Below are 17,447 nucleotides of genomic sequence, written 5' to 3' on the forward strand. Positions count from 1 at the left end.
CTGCAGAATTTAGGAAGACATGCCAAAGGTAATCATAGTGTTTTCCCTGTGGCCTCGGCTACAGTGGCTCTCCATGTTGAGCATGGCTAATAATGGAACCATGTATACTACCACTGGAGGTGGATCTCCTCACTCAGCACAAGGGTCCACAACACGTCCTCACTTGAACAAACTGAAGATGGCTGGGTGCATAATCTAGTACTTGCTGGGTGGATAATGTAGTACTTATCCCCACCAGACAAATGTTTTCAGAGTTCATTTTACAAGTCTAAAGGAGACTAGGGGACCTAGTACTAAGAAATCTTACACTTCAAAACGGGCACATTTTTATTCCCACTGTTGCCTTGGTAATAGTCACCAGATACTCTAAGCCAGACTGGTCCTGGTCCTTGGCTAGCTATCAGAACTTTGCAAAAAGGACCGTCTTAATATTCACTCCTCAGCCCTACATCTGTACTTATCTGTCTTCTGTTGTCAGTTCTTGAAACAGTTTCTTAAAGAAATTTTTAACCCGAGAGTACCCAGAAAAGAACCAGCAACCCCTTGGGACCTTGGTTTTGTGCTTGGAGAAATCTGCCTTCCCTCCATTTGAGCTTACAGTTTCAGTGGACATGAAAATGCTTACTTGGAAAACTGCTCTTAGGAGCTCTAAATTCCGCTAAGATTGTCTCTGAAATCAAAGCTGTGATGTGTAAAGAACCATCTTTGAGCTTTCAGGAGGACAGGTTCACTCTCTCCATACAGTCTCCACCTTTGTGATTCAAGTGTTGTGTTAACCTCAGTTTTTTACATGTCTGCAAAATAAGGGTAAAAGAATGTTGCTTTCCTTGAATGTGCATAAGTTGCTCAGATTTTAAATGGACAAAAGGTCTTGCAGAAGATGCGATCAAATGTTTGTAGCCTTTGCAAAAGGAAAGGAACAGAGACCTGTTAATAAGCCAACCATATCTAAATGGATTCCAAATTGTATCTCATTGTGTTACTACCATTATGGAAAGCCAGCACCCAAAAGTTCAAGGCACATACAGCTAGGGCAATGGCTGCTACTAATGCCTGCCTTAGGAGGGTTTCCACTCTCATCATCTTCGAGGAAGCCATTTCAACATCTGTCTATATATTTTCCAAGCACTGTAACTTAGGAGCTGCTTTTCAGGTTCAGGGGCAAGGTTTTCCTCGGTCATCCTGCAAGGGCTAATCTCACCTGGTCGAGCCTCTGGCAGACCTTCCCAACTCTCTCTAGCTCTGGAAATCTTCCACAGAATTATTACTGCAACAGTGAACTAAAAGAACAACATAGTACAGTTGTGTTTAGGTACATGCCATAAATTATAGATGTTAATGTAGAAGAATGGCACAAGAATTAATAGAAAGAATTGGAGAGACAGAACTCTTGTTGAAAGTGCTGTACAGTATACATTAAACTAGATTTCCTAGTACTTTTTCATTTATGTGGATGGATGCTTTATACTATCCAGTAACCAGCATTGTGGTGCTATGGTTTTCAGGGAGCTTAATTTCCAATCCCACACTTCAACAGACACAGCTGTATGTTTTTGTGTTTTTAAAGGACAATGCTGAGTGTTACAGGGCTATATTTATGCAATCTATTTTCCCAGGTAGCAAAGCATTCTGTGAAATGTGGCTCCAGTGCTGCTTTTCCATCCTGTAGGTCAGCAGCTTTTGGGGTCTGTGATAAGAGATCTGTTTGACAGATTTAAGCTCAAATCTTATGAACAGTTTTGTGGAGGAGTTGAAAATTTCAAAAAGTTAGAGGTGAAGAGCAAGATTGTCCAATCATTGAAGTTATTCACGCCCTACACCCACTTATAGCAGAAATTATCCCAAAGAAGTACTTATGGAAAACACATTTTCTGATGACAGAAACATTTCAGAACATACCCTCTTGTGTAGATAGCTTTGTAGGAAATAAGAATCTGTCACACTTTGCAATGCCTCTTCTTTCATGTTTAAGTAATGACTGACATCCTTGAGTTTCGCTTTCCCCTTCCCTGTGTACCTACTCTCTAATGAAAGGCTCTTACATTCATACGGTGTGCATAAACAGCTGTGGTGGTGTTTTGAACAAAATAAAAAGCAAGGAAAATGGTCCAGCTGTGTGCTAAAGCAGTCCATTTCCAAATGGTAGATTGCATCTCTTTCTGCCGTTCATTCCAGGTCAAGTGATGATAGATTCTGCTAAAGCCACTGCTGCCTTTTTAAAATAAAAGGGATTAGCAGTTCTGGAAACTGTTCCTTGACCATCATTCACACACTTCCAGAAAACTGCATCCTGGATATGTTCTCCATAGTAATGTTGGGCTTTACTGCTGCCACATTGTAGGACCCCCTGCAACCAGTTCCTCCTCCTCAGGCCCAATATCCCCAGGGCTCAAATGCTTTGAGGATCCTTTTAAGAAATGATCAGTACTGCAAGAATGGACAGTATGATGAACATGGTACAGCTGTATTAGGAGCTTATTGTAATTGTAGATACTGGAGTCTGACAAATTTTCCAGTAATATTTCCCTTCCTTCACCTTTTTCTTTCCCTGGGTTTGCTTTAGGGTTGAGTTGGGTCGCTGGTCATTCTTTTTTCCCTTTCCCTCCTCTGTCACCCTTATATGCTAGATATCTACCCCAGATGTAATGTCTGCAGGGAAAGCTTAGTAAGTCCCTTCTGAATTGGAATTGTGGTCATTGGTCCACTTATGCAGAGATCTGTCTGTGCTTTAGTCACAGATCTAGAAGTAGATGGCAGGATGCTCTTATACTATTAATTTGTTGTTGCCTCTTGAGTGGGTGGGAATAGGAGAGAAAATGGTTCAAAGCACTGGAAATCAGGACCGGTGTCAGGCCTTGTGTGGTAAAATCCTAAGAAGTTTATGCAAGCATCTACAGTTAGAGTAAGTTGCTAACAGCTGTATAGTCTGTCCTGCTGCCTCAGCATGTGAACCCCAAAAAGTATCATTTACATATCCTTTGAATAACCTAATTTTGATAGTTTAGTTTTCTGTCATTCCCTTTTTACATGTTTTTCAAGGATTTGCTTTCTATTTTAAGGAAGGCTAGGTGGATGCAAGAAAGTCATACCTAGTAAAATGAAAAAAATATTTTCCATTTGATGCCAGAAGGGTTTGAATCTGAACTGCAGTTTCGTGTCAACAGTCCTCAAATACCTGTCAGATTTATAGTTCAGGATTTGCTTATGCACCAATGCAGGTGCTCGTTTGATATTTTACCTTAACTGCCTTGGGAGCCACCTCTTTACTCTTACACTAAAGCTCTTTTCAAGGGTGTCCTGCATTTGAGACCACCTAAGCAGGAACTTTCTCCACCACAGGGCCTCATCTGTATCCTGAAGAAGTGAACATTGCCACCCTTTAACAGGTTCTGCACCACCCTTCAAGTACCTATGCTTGAAGGTTGTCCTTTTTTATTATGGATTACTTCTGTCAATGTGATTTCAGGACGTCAAGCCCTTGTGTATAAATTGCAGTTTTTTTATAGTTCATGACACTTCATACCAGTCCCATATACATGTTCATAGTGGTGCCAAAATTATTCTTATGTTGAGCCATTCATATTTTTGAATTGTATCTTGCCCACAGATCATGAGGGGGAAAGAATCTTGTACCTCTGGGATGTGCATGAGCAACTGAGATTTTACAGTGAGAGGACAGAGAGAGAGAGAGAAGGGAAATCAGACCAGTTATCCATATCTTCTGCAATGTAGAGGAAGGGGATGCCCGTCTCCAAGTACACTGTATCTAAATGATTAGCTCATTGTGTTGACCTCCATTAATCTAGCTGATATGAGGGCCTACAGTACCCGGGCAATTTTGGAAGAAACCATGTGGTCATCTTCTCGCATCTTTTCCAAGAATTAGAATTTTGCCTTTACTACTTGAGCCAGGGCAGGATTTTCCATGACCACTCTGCAGGGACTGATACAACCAACACCTTCTCAAAGACAATCACCCAGTGATCCATAAAATGTGGTAATCTTCTCATGTGTTACCACTACAGCAGTGAACATAGTGGTGAACATATTACAAGTTTTCTAAAAAAATACCATAGTTGTAATGTTTGGATATGTTCACTATTGCAGTGGTATTTCCGTCCTCATTCCACTCTTCCTTGCTTCTGAGCATCCTGGGATTTTGGTACAACTATTCACTTGTCTGTCTGACCTAGAACCTGGAGAGGCAGCATTGGGAAATCTCTTGGTTGGGCTGCCATACCTGGGGGCATATTTTGCCTGGGCAGCTTCTCTGAACCCAGATCTGTGAAGGCCGGTGGGGCAAGAAGAAACTAAAGATTACACAAGCATAGGTCAGTTGTACCAGAAATATACTGACTTTCAAGTGAGAGGTCATCTGCCTTGCTTAGAATGGGAAGAATGACTACTGGCTCTGGAAGTAGAGCCTTTTGGGGCAAAAGTTATAAGTAATGCTGTTTGCAGTCCTTACTACTGAAACTTTACTGCTAGGTTGCCCCCATGTATCCGTCCTGGCTGTGTTAGGGGTCCTTCCCCTTTTATGTGGCATACATCAAATCCCTAGTACATCCAAGCATGCCAGTGTCCATCTAGTCTGTACCTACTTTGTTTGTGAACTTCATTGCTTCTGTTCACAAATGCAGACGCCCATTTGTAGTCAGCATTGTGAGCAATGTATACTGCCCTCCACATGGCCAACTGGCTTAAAAGCTCAAGACCAGATAAGTACTCCATTGGGGAGCCCTTTATTTCTTTATTATGCATCAAAAATTCCACGTGTTAGTAATGAAACCGTGAAATACTGTAAGCCTCTAAAATTATGATAGGTTCTTCATTCAACCATACTATCAAGTTTTTACATCTTTACATCTGTAATCTGGACCCTTGGAAGATAATCTTGCTGTGCAAGACTGCTTTAGCTTTTTAAATTGGTTCCCTCATTTTCTGTTCTGTTAGGTTTGTTATGATTCCTTTGATGTATTGTGTTTATGCTTTGTTGTGACTGAGACTGCTTCTAGCATGGGTGTTAAGGTACTTACTGCCCTATTGTATTATGACAATATTTACTCACAGCTGGTGGTTGGGACAGCAGCAACTGTTTTCAGCCTCAGCCTGGTTGCTTAAACAAAGACGTGTACATTATAGAAATGTTATTCCCATAGTTGCACTACTAATACTTGGATTCCTGCCTGCAGTATCCCAATGTCCAGGCTGACTTCCCGAGCTCTTCGCCCTTATCCCTGCTGGCATAGTGGAGTCCATGCTATACAAATGTTGATTTCAGTGATGTAAATGGATATTGACTGCCTCCATCTTTTATCACTGTGCTGCTGAAGTGCCTGCAGCAGTAGGACACCTGACTTGTCAAGGTGGCTGTAGCACAAAACTAAGGACATGCGACACTGAATAACACCACATAGCTGTGGTGTTTTACAATGTGTGTGCAAGCAGTGCATGTCAGTGTAATTGGTCAACAGCATGAATATTTAGGCAACTCTTTGAAGGTTATATGCTATTTATACTTACCTCAGACATGCATTGTTCTTGGACTCTGCAAGTGAAAAAACTTTTTTTTTTTTTTTTTTTAGGTTGAAAGTCAAACTCTTTGAATAGCCACAGACACATTTATTTTCACTTAATAGTACTAGTTTCTCTCCTACAGGTCTGTTGTGAGGTAAACACAGTTAACTTTTACAGGATATTGGAGGGTATAACTTAGAATAAGATTATGTACTTAATGGACAAATGGTGTGGAGTTTTGGGAGGAATTTCAAAAAGAAAATAGCTATACAGTAATAGAACTACTACGGCATAAGTAATAGTGTACTTACCGTACTCTGTGTAAGTAGAATGGATTAATCGGGCTGAAGTGGCACTGCATGATGGGTAATGAAGGTATTTGATTTAAAGTGCACAGTGTGTTTGCATACTGAATTCCTTGAATCTAATGATCACTGTAATTGTTGTCTAAGGTGGAATGTTTATAGCAACTGGTAGCACTGACCACGTGATAAGAGTGTATTATTTGGGCTATGAATCCCCAGAGAAGGTTGCAGAATTAGAAGCTCACTCGGTAAGTGAATCAGAATTTTATTGTTAAATGTTCCTTTTGAGATGCTGATTTAAAAGATTGAAGCAACATATATTTAGGAAACAGTGTAGCATTGAACAAAAGTAGTGTGTAATGGATAAATATTTGAACTGAATTTAAAATTGCTTTTTTTTCCTGTTTTATATTCTGTATACCTGTATTATAACTATTAGTTGACATGTTTAAGTTTCGTTTGGTGCAGCACCTCTCCTTTTACCTGTGTAATGGAATGAAATTCACGTAGATTAGTAGGTGGTACAGTGAAGATTTTAGAATTGTTGACATTCTAGTAATGAATACACTTGCTAATTAAGGTAATATTAGGGAAATTGTTACGTCATGGTATTGTAGTTTTAATTTGTACTATGAAACTAGATCACTAACTGAGCTGATTAGAGTTCTGTCTCGCACCAACATATTTAGTTTTCTTTGTAAAAAAACACAGAACTCATGACTTTTCAGTTTTTACAATAACAGGATGGAACTTTGTAATTTACAGTTAGGAGAATGACAGGAGAGAAGTTATTGCTTGGTAACTGACTTAACTGACACACGATGTTGGTAGTCAGTTGGGCATAATCGTATTTCTTTAAGATGCCTTTTGGGAAGGTGCGGTCCATGAGGACCTGTGTCTTGTTGACAGTTCCATACCCCATATCCTCCCACTTGCATCTAGATGTGGCTTAAAGATTACACATCAGTTGTCTGAAGTTGAGTTAGTGAAGTAAAAATCAAGCTAGAACTTATCTTCATTGTCATCTGTTTGTTTTGCTACTGCTGCTTAAAACAAACCTTACAAAGAGTCTTTTTTCTAGTTTTTGCAGGGTGTTAACTCCGACAGAACCTTTGTGGTACATTTGCATCTAGGTAGAGGGTGCTCATGCTGTAATACAGTTCACCTACTGTTTGCACATGCCTTTTTCTTCTCTTGACAGTCCTAGTCAATTACATGCATTTGTTCAAAAGAAGAAACTAAGCAAATCTTTCAGGCTGATGAGATGCCACTTTGGTCTTGTACTTGAGTAGGTTAACATCAAAGGTGTTACCTTTCTTCTTTGAAGCTTTGTATTGTGTCCCAGACTTTTGCCACTACTGCGGTGCCAGATTCACAGTGCCAGAAGGCTCTTGAGGCCTAACTTTCTAACTGTCATGGAACAAGCAAAGCTTCTAGGAAGGAACACTTGTGCCTACGAATGTACAAACGTCCATTCGCTGGACACCTAACACAAAGTAAGGGATTATGTTAGGATCCTTAGATTTTCTCATCCTCACCCCCCTCTTAAAAAAAAAAAAAAAAAAAAAAAAAAATAGTATTAGTTCTCTGGGAAGGTAATGTGAGCAGCCTGAAACAGCTGCATGCAGAGCCCTATGTCAACTAAGAAGGTGAATCATCATAACGATGTCATGTGTGCAGTCTTACCCTGGAAGACTGCATAAAAATACTGTTATCTTTGCTTTCCAGCATGAGCATTGATACTGCTGCACTTTTTTCATTGCCTTTTAACAAGGGTTTGAGAGGCCTTCATAAATTTGGACAGGAGAATTTGTCTGTCTTGGAACTTAAATCATTTGCGTGGTGTACCACCCATAGCCGGCCTTGGGCACAGGCCAACTAGGCGGCCACCTAGGGTGCCGCTGTAGTAGGGGCACTTTTCCAGTATTTATTTGGTGTAGGTAGACCAGGATGGGGGCACTGGGTGGTGTGGTGAGAGGGTGCCGTGGTGCCCTTGCCTAGGACACCAGTTGACCTAAGGCCGCTCCTGGTACCATCTTTCTTACACAAATCTAATCCACTCCTCATGTGGTTTCTGAAGTCTTTGGGAAGCTTGCATGACTTCCTAAATTACAAGACATATCAGATTTGTAAGGACGGTTACTCATGGCAGTAAATTGCTAAAACAGCATTAATGCTCCATTCTTCTAATGCTACCAAAGTAACCCATTAAGGCTTCAGTTTAAAAAGTAGCATGGTTATATGAGGAGCAACAGTAGTCTCGTGTGCATCTACCAGTTAGGGGATAGCAAGTGTTCACTGTAAGGATCACTGCTGCTTATGAATTACCTGAAGGCTGATGTTTGTACTTTGTCTGCCAGAGCACTTCTGAATGTCCCCACTGAAGTTGTCTTTGTATTTGGCCAAGTTCTTCAGTTTGACATCCAGCTAAATGGAGCAGTTCACTCTGGTTTTTGCAGCACAAAGCAGTCTAGCTTCCAGGCATATTTGAGAGAACAAGTACCTATTTTTGAATATTTTGTATTTTATAGAATAGTTGAACTATGTAGAGTACTTTGGCCACTTTGATTAGACGTAAGCGATAAATTATGTCCTTGGAAAGCTTAACAAGTGTGGTCGTGGAAAGCAGATTTCAACAAACGATTTTCAGTTGTGTTTTTTGAGGGGGGAGTACGAAGTGTTACTTGTTAAGCATTGAGCAGCTTTCAGAAAAAAAGCTCTGTGCCTTAGCAGGTGAAGAATTCAAAGGGGTTTCTGAGCTGGTTGCATAACGAGCAGCAGCTTAAAATGCCATTAAAAATGACCAGTTTGGGTGAAATGTGGTTTCTGGCTAGTAATCACACTGCCTTGATTTCCAGCAAAGAAGAAATTTGGAAAAAAAGCAAATTAATTCATAGAGGTGAAGAAAACTCTGGCTGGGAAGAGCCTTCGGCAAAATGCAGTTCAGATTTCAACTTTAGTATGGAAGATGGCTTCCAGTTTAACATCAAAACAGCTTTTTAACATTAAAAAAATCAAATGTTTGTTCAGCCATTGTCTTGCTTATTTTAAAGAAAATAAAAGTCAGGAAAAAAAAATAGAAGCCTTAAGTAGCTATACTCTGATAAACATGCAGAAATGAGAGGCTGAACTAAGACTGGCTGGGTATGAGGCTTTTCAAGAAAAAAAATGCAAAAAGGTTGGCACACAAGCATGCATAGAAAAACTGAGACTTTCTGCTGCACCAAAGAAATTGGAAGGGTGGATTACATTAATTTTATGAAAGTACAATTAAGCAGCTGGACTGGTGTTCCAAAGCAGAATTTTTTAATTTGAGAGGGGAAATTTGGTGATGAGAAAGCAGCCAATACCTTTGCGAGTAAAGATGCACTTGTAACAGCAGAAAGAGCTGCTCCTGGCCAGAAAAAAAAATGTAGAACAGGAGGAATGTATTACATAGGGGAGACGCAAGCATTTTTGTGAAAAAATGATATTCACTATACACCAGGCAGAAGAGATGCAGTTTTATCTCTGCAGTCCGGAGTATGTTGATTGTCTGGTGTAAGGTTCAAGTTGGTGTAATCAGTTCTCTTGCCTCCCAAGAGGATCAAAGATGTGTCATATTCATTTGCTGCAGTATTCATAACATGGGAATCTGCCCCCGTCTGACTTGTACGTCCAGCCAGTATACAAATGTCTAATGCTACTATGAGGTATGCGAGATGCTGCACATCAGCTAGTGTACGTCTGTCATAAAGAGGTGTCTGGTATAAAGTAGATGTCAGCATGTACCAACCTCAGAACTTTTCTGCCGATTGTCCGATCTCCTGCTCTGGTCGTCGCTCGCCAGATAAGTCGCAAACTTTGGATGTTCTTCGTGTTTCACTGTTGCAGTCATCACTTGGGTTATTTGCCTGCAGGTAGCCCTCAGTCGGTCCGAATGCCAGAGACTTAGTATTTCTGTGTCAGATGCTGTTGCTCCAGGACTGACGTCAGGTCGTCAGGGGTATAAAAACAGGCAGCCAGTGCCATTACATCAGTCTTTCTTGCCGAGGAGGCCAAAGCAGAAGTTCGCAAGTGCCGGTCGGCCGCTACCTGAATTTTCATTTATGAATTGAATAATCCTGAAGTCTTCTAAAGTTAAGTACCCCATTGGGGTTCCTTTTTTCTTGCTCTAACAAATGTCAGAAAAAGTTAAGAATTGTCTTGCCTGTGGAAAACAAATAGCTCACAGAGATTTTCATTCTTACTGCATCATCTGTTTAGGCCCAGACTACGACGTACCTCGCTGTCAGTTTTGTGCCTTGTTTAATGCCCGAACCATTTGTTGTCAGGCTCTTTGTCACTAAATTCTTTTGCTCTCGATCTCTGTATTCTGAAATGGCTTCGGTAAGCCATCCAACTACCGATATTCCGAAAAAACGTAAGGATAAAGACAGAGACCGCCAGTACTCAGTGAGGCGCTATCGCAGCCCCTGATGCCCACTTCACTGGATTCGCAGGCTTCTACAGAGACTCATTTGGAGTCTGGTATGCCGCAAGACTCTTCTACTATGGAACCTGCGGATGTCTCTACCTTGGATGGGTCCGGAGCCGCTGTGCAGGCATTGGCTTCTGAGGCACTTTTTCGCTTAACCGATGTTAAACTGAAACAGACTTTTTAAACCAAAACTACTGCGTTTCTTAGGCCCAGAGTACGCACTACACCTAGAAAACAGACGACCCCCCAGAAAACAGACTACCAAAGCGCATGCATCTGCTCCCATGCCACAAAACCAAATGCTTAGAATGTCAGAAGATTTGTTACGCTGATTAGGGGAAGGCAGCCTTCCCCTGCTAAGAGAAAGAGACCATTCCCCTACAACTTCTACAGACCAGGAGTCCAATGACTCTGAGATTTCTGATTATGAAGCCATGCCCATATCTGATTATGAGGATTCAGATGCAGAGGAATCCATTCCCTCTGCCTCCCCTCCAGAGGATTTTTCTTTTGGTGAAACCTTGCATATGTTAAGAGAGCATTTCCACTGGGAATGCCTAGACTATCCTCAGTACAATAAGAGACTCTGAGAATTCCTAGAGTTGCCTCAGCACAGGCCTTTAGCAATACCACCTGTCCTGGATGTTGAAGATGATTTTATGGAATCCAGTCTTGCTCTTTACCTCCTGCCCCTAGGAAACCAGACTGGGTACTACAGAGTACCTGACGTACACAAATTTCTTTTCAAGAATCCTACTGCTGACCCAGAGGTAATTTCCCAGGGGCCTAAGGGTATTCAAGGTTACTACAGCTAAGAGTCCCACCACTTCGTACCTTTTGCTATTAGGGCATTGAATTGTCAGTTTCACATGCTGAAGAACCAGCAGCATATTATGGAACTTATTAAACAAAAAGTGGCAACCTTTACAGACTGTGCAGAAAAAAAGAATAGCAGGAGCTTTATGCACTTTGCAAGCCAAGTCAGTAAGCACACTTTGCAGTGTGGCTTTGTCACCCTAGAAGCATCTTGCTGGGCAGCAGTCACTGGATCTGTACTGAGAAGACATGCTTGGCTCAAGGAGCAGACCTTGCCAGGCCATGTCAAATCAAAGTTATTAGATGCTCCTTTGAACGAGGACACTTTATTTGGCACCAAAGCAGAAGAGGTTCTTAAAAATATGGAAGAAAAAGCTAAGTCTATGCAGACTGTTAAAGAATTCTTAAAAGTGCAAGCCCCTAGATTCAGTAGGCATTACCCTTCCAAACACTGGTCCTTTCCAGCCCCACAGTAAACAGACCATCCAGACTACAGTCTCAGGGTATGCAGAGATCTAAGCAATGGAGTGCCCCCACCCCTAAAGCAGGGAGTGGTAAGCCACCTTCTTATGGAAAAAACTCACAATTACTTCTTTATTCCACTCCCCAGCCCTGCCCAATTGCTTGTGCCCCCAGGAGTAAAACTTGCCCTTCTTGCAAAAAATTGGATGTCTGTCCCACAGGACCGGTGGGTCCTCAACATTGAATCCCAGGGGTACAAATTTTATTTCCATTCACTGCCAACTCCAAGTGGGTTTCCAGACCTTCCTCCAAACCAGTGGGCAGAGGCTCAAAGCCAAGTAGCTTCCCTGCTCAATGTCAGAGCTATTCAGCCAGTTCCAGTAGAACAGAGTGGTCAAGGATTCTACTCCAGACTCTTCCTGGTACCCAGGAGAGAGGGCTCTTTGCGCTCCATCCTGGATCGTTCAATTTCCAATACGTTCTTGGTGGTACCAAAATTCATAATGCTTACCCTGCAACAGCTTCTTTCTGTGCTAGTCAAGGATGCTTGGTTAGTCACCCTAGACTTAAAAGAAGGCTATCTGCACATCCCCATAAGGGAGTCGTGCAGGGAAGTATCGACTTTTCAGGCAAGATCTATGCATTATCAGATGCTCATCGTGTTTCACTGTTGCAGTCATTACTCTTGGGTTATCCTGCCGGCAGTCGGTCAGAATTCTAAAGTCTAGGTCCGGCGTCGGTTGCTGTCGCCTCTTCCCTGACGTCAGTGCGCCTGGGTACAAAAGATGCAGCCGATGCCATTTTCCTCAGTCTTTCTTGCTCCGCGGTGCCTGAAGCAAAAGCAGTTCACAAGTGCTGGTCGGCCGACTCCTGAGATTTTCAAGTCCGAAGTCTTCATTAAAGCTAAGTACCCTGTTGGGGAAACTTTTTTTCTTGCTCCAGACCGATGTCAGAAAAAGTTAACAGTTGTATTTCTTGTGGGAAGCAAGGATTTTCACTCTTACTGTATTTCTTGCCTAGGCCCTGATCACAATGTTGCTCGCTGTCGGTTTTGTGCTAGATTTAACCAAAGCACTATTAAGCGTTTGTTTGATTTCGCTTTTCATTACTTTGGGTGCAGATTTAACTATATAATGCCGGCGAACAGCTGACAACCGGAGTTTACAAAAAACGCAAGGACAAGGAAAAGGATAGGCATCTGAGGTCCAAAACCGACGACGAGGCCTCTGATAGGCCAGTCACTGGTTTGCCGGTTCTCAGTGATGCACTTTCGCAGCCCCTGGCGCCCGCTACCTCAGAGCCACAGGTTGCTTCCGACTCCCACGTGGGAGCCGACTGGGCCTCTGGATACTCAAGGTATTGGACACACAGAAATCATTCCCTCAAATGGGCCCGGAGCCGCTGAACAGGCACCGGCTTCCGAGGGTGTCTTCAGACCTACACAACTCTATATCAAGCCATCTTCAGCTTTAAAGACAAAGTCTAAAGCAGCTCTAAAGACAAAGAAAGAAGTACAGCATTCTCCTACTCAAGCCTCCATGCCTAAAAAAACAGATGCTCAAAATGGGCGAAGACCTAATTACTTTGATCAGGGGCTCCCATCCCCCTCCTGATAAGAGGCCTAGGCAAGAGACAGAGTATGATTCTTCTGATCAGGTTTCTATTTCCTCTGATTCCTCTTCTGAACAGGATTACTCTGCGCTTCCCTATGAGGATTCTGATGCTGAAGAATCCATTCCTTCAGCCTCTCCTCCTGACGATTATTCTTTTGGGGAAACCCTGCATACCATGAGGGAGCATTTCCCATGGGAGAGCGAAGATTATTCTGAATCTAAGAAAAGGCTGAGAGACTTTCTGCTACTTCCTCAGCACAGACCCCTTGCTGTTCCACCTGTTTTTAGACATTGTAGATGTATTTTCAGAGTCCGGCCTGTCATCTGACTCTCTACCCCCTGCACCTGCTAAGCCAGACAGATACTACAGGGTTCCAGATTCCCATAAATTCCTATATAAAAACCCAGCTGCTGACCCAGAAACTATATCTCAGGGTCCCAAAGGGGTTAAAGCTTCCACTGCAAAAAGCCCTGTCCCCTCTGATAGGGATTCTAGGGCTCTAGACAGATGGGGAAAAAGGTCTACACTTCTGCTACCTTGGCTATGAGGGCTTTAAATCGTCAATTTCATATGCTTAAATATCAGCAATATTTAATGTCACTGCTTAAACAGCAATTGTTGATAAATATTGAATGTTCAGAGAACAAGGAATTACAGGATTTATTGCATGCAGCTGAACAAGTGGGAAAGCATACTTTGCAATGTGGTTATGATTCACCGGAGGCCTCTTGCAGGGCCACTGTTAGAGGTTCTGTTATTAGAAGGCATGCTCGGTTAAAGGAACAGAATCTGCCTGATCATGTTAAAGCAAAATTATTGGATGCACCATTGCAGCATGATACTTGCTTTGGTACTAAAGTAGAAGAGGTGTTGAAAAAAATGGAGGATAAAGCAAAATCCATACATACAGTCAAGGATTTCTTACAGGTACAGCCACCCAGGTTTAGCAGGAACTGGCCTTCTAAAAATTGGTCCTTTCCAGTGTCAGGCAGACCACAAAGAGGCAGATACAGTCGTCCCAGAGGCAGATCTCAGCCCCAAGGCTCATACAGGCCTAAACAATGGGGTGCTCCTACCTCCAAAAGCAGAGAAGACAAATCACAACCTTACAGGAAACGGTCCCAATGACTTTCCTCTGCCAGATCCAACCACTTTTCTTTTGGAAGCCCCCTTAGGGGGAGAACTAGCACTTTTTACATCAAATTGGCAGATGGTTACCCAAGACAAAATGGGTCCTGAACATAGTGTCCCAGGGCTACAGGTTCCACTTTCACACTCTACCAAGGTCAAAAGGTATGCCAGACCTGCCACACAATCAATGGGCAGAAGCACAAAAACAAATTACAGCCCTCATGGACATGAGGGCCATTCAGCAAGTACCATAACGAGAGCAGGGGCAAGGATTTTATTCCAGACTTTTCCTAGTTCCCAGAAAGGACAAAACCTGCAGACCAATAGTGGACCTGTCTGCACTAAATACGTTTCTGGAAGTTCCAAAATTCAAGATGTTGACTACAGCAGCTACTGCCCATGCTGGGCAAGAAGGCTTGGCTCGTAACTTTGGACCTAAAAGAGGCATACCTGCATGTCACAATCAGACAATCTTGCAGAAGATACCTCAGATTCATAGCTGGCTCAATGCACTACCAATTCTCTGCACTGCCCTTTGGCTCATCTACTGCATCCAGGGTCTTCACAAAATGCCTGGCACCAGTAATTGTGTTTTGCAGACAGAGGATTCAAATATATCCCTACTTGGACGACTGCCTAATTCAAGCAGAGAGCAAAGACATTCTTCTAGAGCATCTGGCGTTTGTAAAAAGATTACTAACTGGTCTAGGGTACACAGTAAACAAAAAGAAATCAAAACTAGTGTCCTCTCAAGAGATAATATTCCTGGGTGCAAGCTTAAATACAACTGCCCAGATGGCTTTACTCACGCCAGACAAAAGCATCTGACTTCTCACTTCAGGAAATCGGCAAGAAAAACCCACTTATCTGCAAAGAAAATCCTGCAGGCCCTGGGTTTCATGTCATCCTGCATTCTTCTAATTCCATATGCCAGACTGCATATGAGGAAACTACAATGGTATCTAAAAAGTGTTTGGACTCAGCATTGCCACAGCCTGGAGTCAGTAATTGCACTCATTCCCTGCCTGCAACAGGAGTTTCGATGGTGGGCAGAAGCCTGTCACCACAACAAGGGTCTGCCATTCAGTTTACCCACAGCCAGACAGACACTGAGAATGGATGCATCAGATTATGCCTGGGGGGCCTATATGGCAGGAAAATATATTCAGGGCACATGGCCTGCAAACCAGAAGCATCTTCACATCAATCAAAAAGAGGTGCTAGCTGTTCAAAATGCCCTGACAGCTTTCAAGGACTTGGTTCATCCAGGACAACTACTGATAGACAATACTACGGTCATGTGATACATAAACAAGCAGGGAGGTACACATTCCTACCCCCTCTGCAGACAAGCAATGACCTTATGAGACACAGCATTGGCTTTTCAAGTTCACCTACAAGCACAATTCCTGCCAGGAAAAACAAACTCTGGCAGACGAACTAAGCAGAAACCTCATGGATTCCCACAAATAGAAACTGGATCCACAAGTCTTCAGCATGATAACAAGGAAATGGGGATGCCCAGACATAAATCTATTTGCCTACCCTCACAACTGCCAATTGCAGCGATTTTGCACAAGGATTTATCACAAGCAAGCATGGAAAGTGGATGCCCTATCCTTCAGTTGGAAAAATCTAACAGTATTTGCCTTTCCTCCACTGCCTGTTCTTCCCAGGGTACTCCTAAAGGTCAGACAAGAGAAGCCAAAAATGATACTGATTGCACCAGACTGGCCACGCCAGCACTTGTACCCAATCCTAAAGAGCTTGTCTCAAGGTCCAGCATGGATATTGCCACAAACCTCTCACTTGCTGACCCAGCAAAACAATCCGATCCTGCACAGCCAACTCAGGACCTTAAATCTGCAGCATGGCGGAAAATGTAGCCATTCAGAGCACTACTCTTTCAAAAGCTGTTATGGATGTTATCTTGGAGACCCAGTACCAGAAAATCTTATGGAGAAAAATGGAAGAGATTCTGTGCTTGGAACCAGGAACAAGGCGTTGACACATGTGTACCAAATATCCCTCAGATTTTACAATACCTAACTGAGATGCTGAACAAAGGCCTTTCTTTCTCCTCAATTAAGATTCGTGCCTTTGCCATTTCAGCCCGTTACAATGCGGAACCACCTATTTTTTTCTCATCATCTAATAAGGCAGTACCTCAGAGGGGCCAAAAACGCTAGGCCTCCAAGGAGAGCACCAATTCCGGCCTGGGACCTCAATTATGTTTTGGAAAAACTCATACTGCCTCCTTTCGAGCCAACATCAACAGCAGATATAAAATTCTTATCCTGGAAAACGGCTCTACTCCTAGCAATAACCTCTGCAAGGTGAGTCTCGGAATTACAAGCACTCATGGCTGTGGAACCTTTTGTCATTTTTCATCCAGACAGGGTTTCTCTGAGGACAAACCCTACATTTGTGCCTAAGGTGGTATCCAGTGTGTCCCTCAACCAAACCATTCACTTGCCTATCTTTTATCCAAATCCACAGAACAAGAGTGAGAAAATTCTGCATTCTTTGGATATACACAGGCAGTTACGCTTCTATTTGGACAGGACTAAAGCTTTCAGAAAGACTGAGAAACTTTGTGTCATATGCTGCAGGATCACAAGGAAAGGCCATCTCAAAACAGACTATATCTAAATGGATAGGCCATTGCATCCATTTTTGCTATTTACAACATAGCAAATCAGTGCCTAAGGGCATCAGACCTCATTCCACCAGAGCAGCAGCCACTTCAGCAACCTTCCTCAGAGGAGTACCGACCAAAGATATCTTAGAGGCTGCAACTTGGAGTTCAGTGCACACTTGCACAAAGCACTACCACTTACCTCTTTAAATCCAGAGCAGGCTTTGCTATTGCAGTTCTGCAGGGCCTCATAGCCTCTCCTAATCCTATTTAGCCCAGCCACCCATCCTCAGCTTTGGGATTCAGCTCAAGAGTAATGACTGCAACAGTGAAACATGATGAACATAGTACAGTTGTGTACCTACCATAAATGTAGATGTTCGAGTGTATTCACTTTTGCAGTCCAGGTTACCCACCCTCCACCCCCCTTCTTTTTGCTGGGTCTTATCTGCACTTCTCTATCCTATACAACCTAATTGGTGTATTTGCTTGTAGATAAAGGAAA

At 42.7% G+C, this 17,447-nt stretch overlaps 1 protein-coding gene across 1 annotated transcript in view; it reads left to right on the forward strand.

Moving 5' to 3' along the window:
- BRWD3 (bromodomain and WD repeat domain containing 3) overlaps positions 1–17,447 on the forward strand; it is a 1,896,258-nt gene that overhangs the window by 164,463 nt on the left and 1,714,348 nt on the right. Inside the window, exon 11 of the mRNA XM_044057276.1 lies at positions 5,970–6,070. Within this exon, the coding sequence (XP_043913211.1) occupies positions 5,970–6,070 (101 nt within the window). The remainder of the gene's footprint in view (positions 1–5,969; positions 6,071–17,447) is intronic.

The sequence above is a fragment of the Protopterus annectens genome, chromosome 15.part0, assembly GCF_019279795.1.
Source record: "Protopterus annectens isolate FY-2018-M chromosome 15.part0, PAN1.0, whole genome shotgun sequence".
NCBI lineage: Eukaryota > Metazoa > Chordata > Ceratodontiformes > Protopteridae > Protopterus > Protopterus annectens.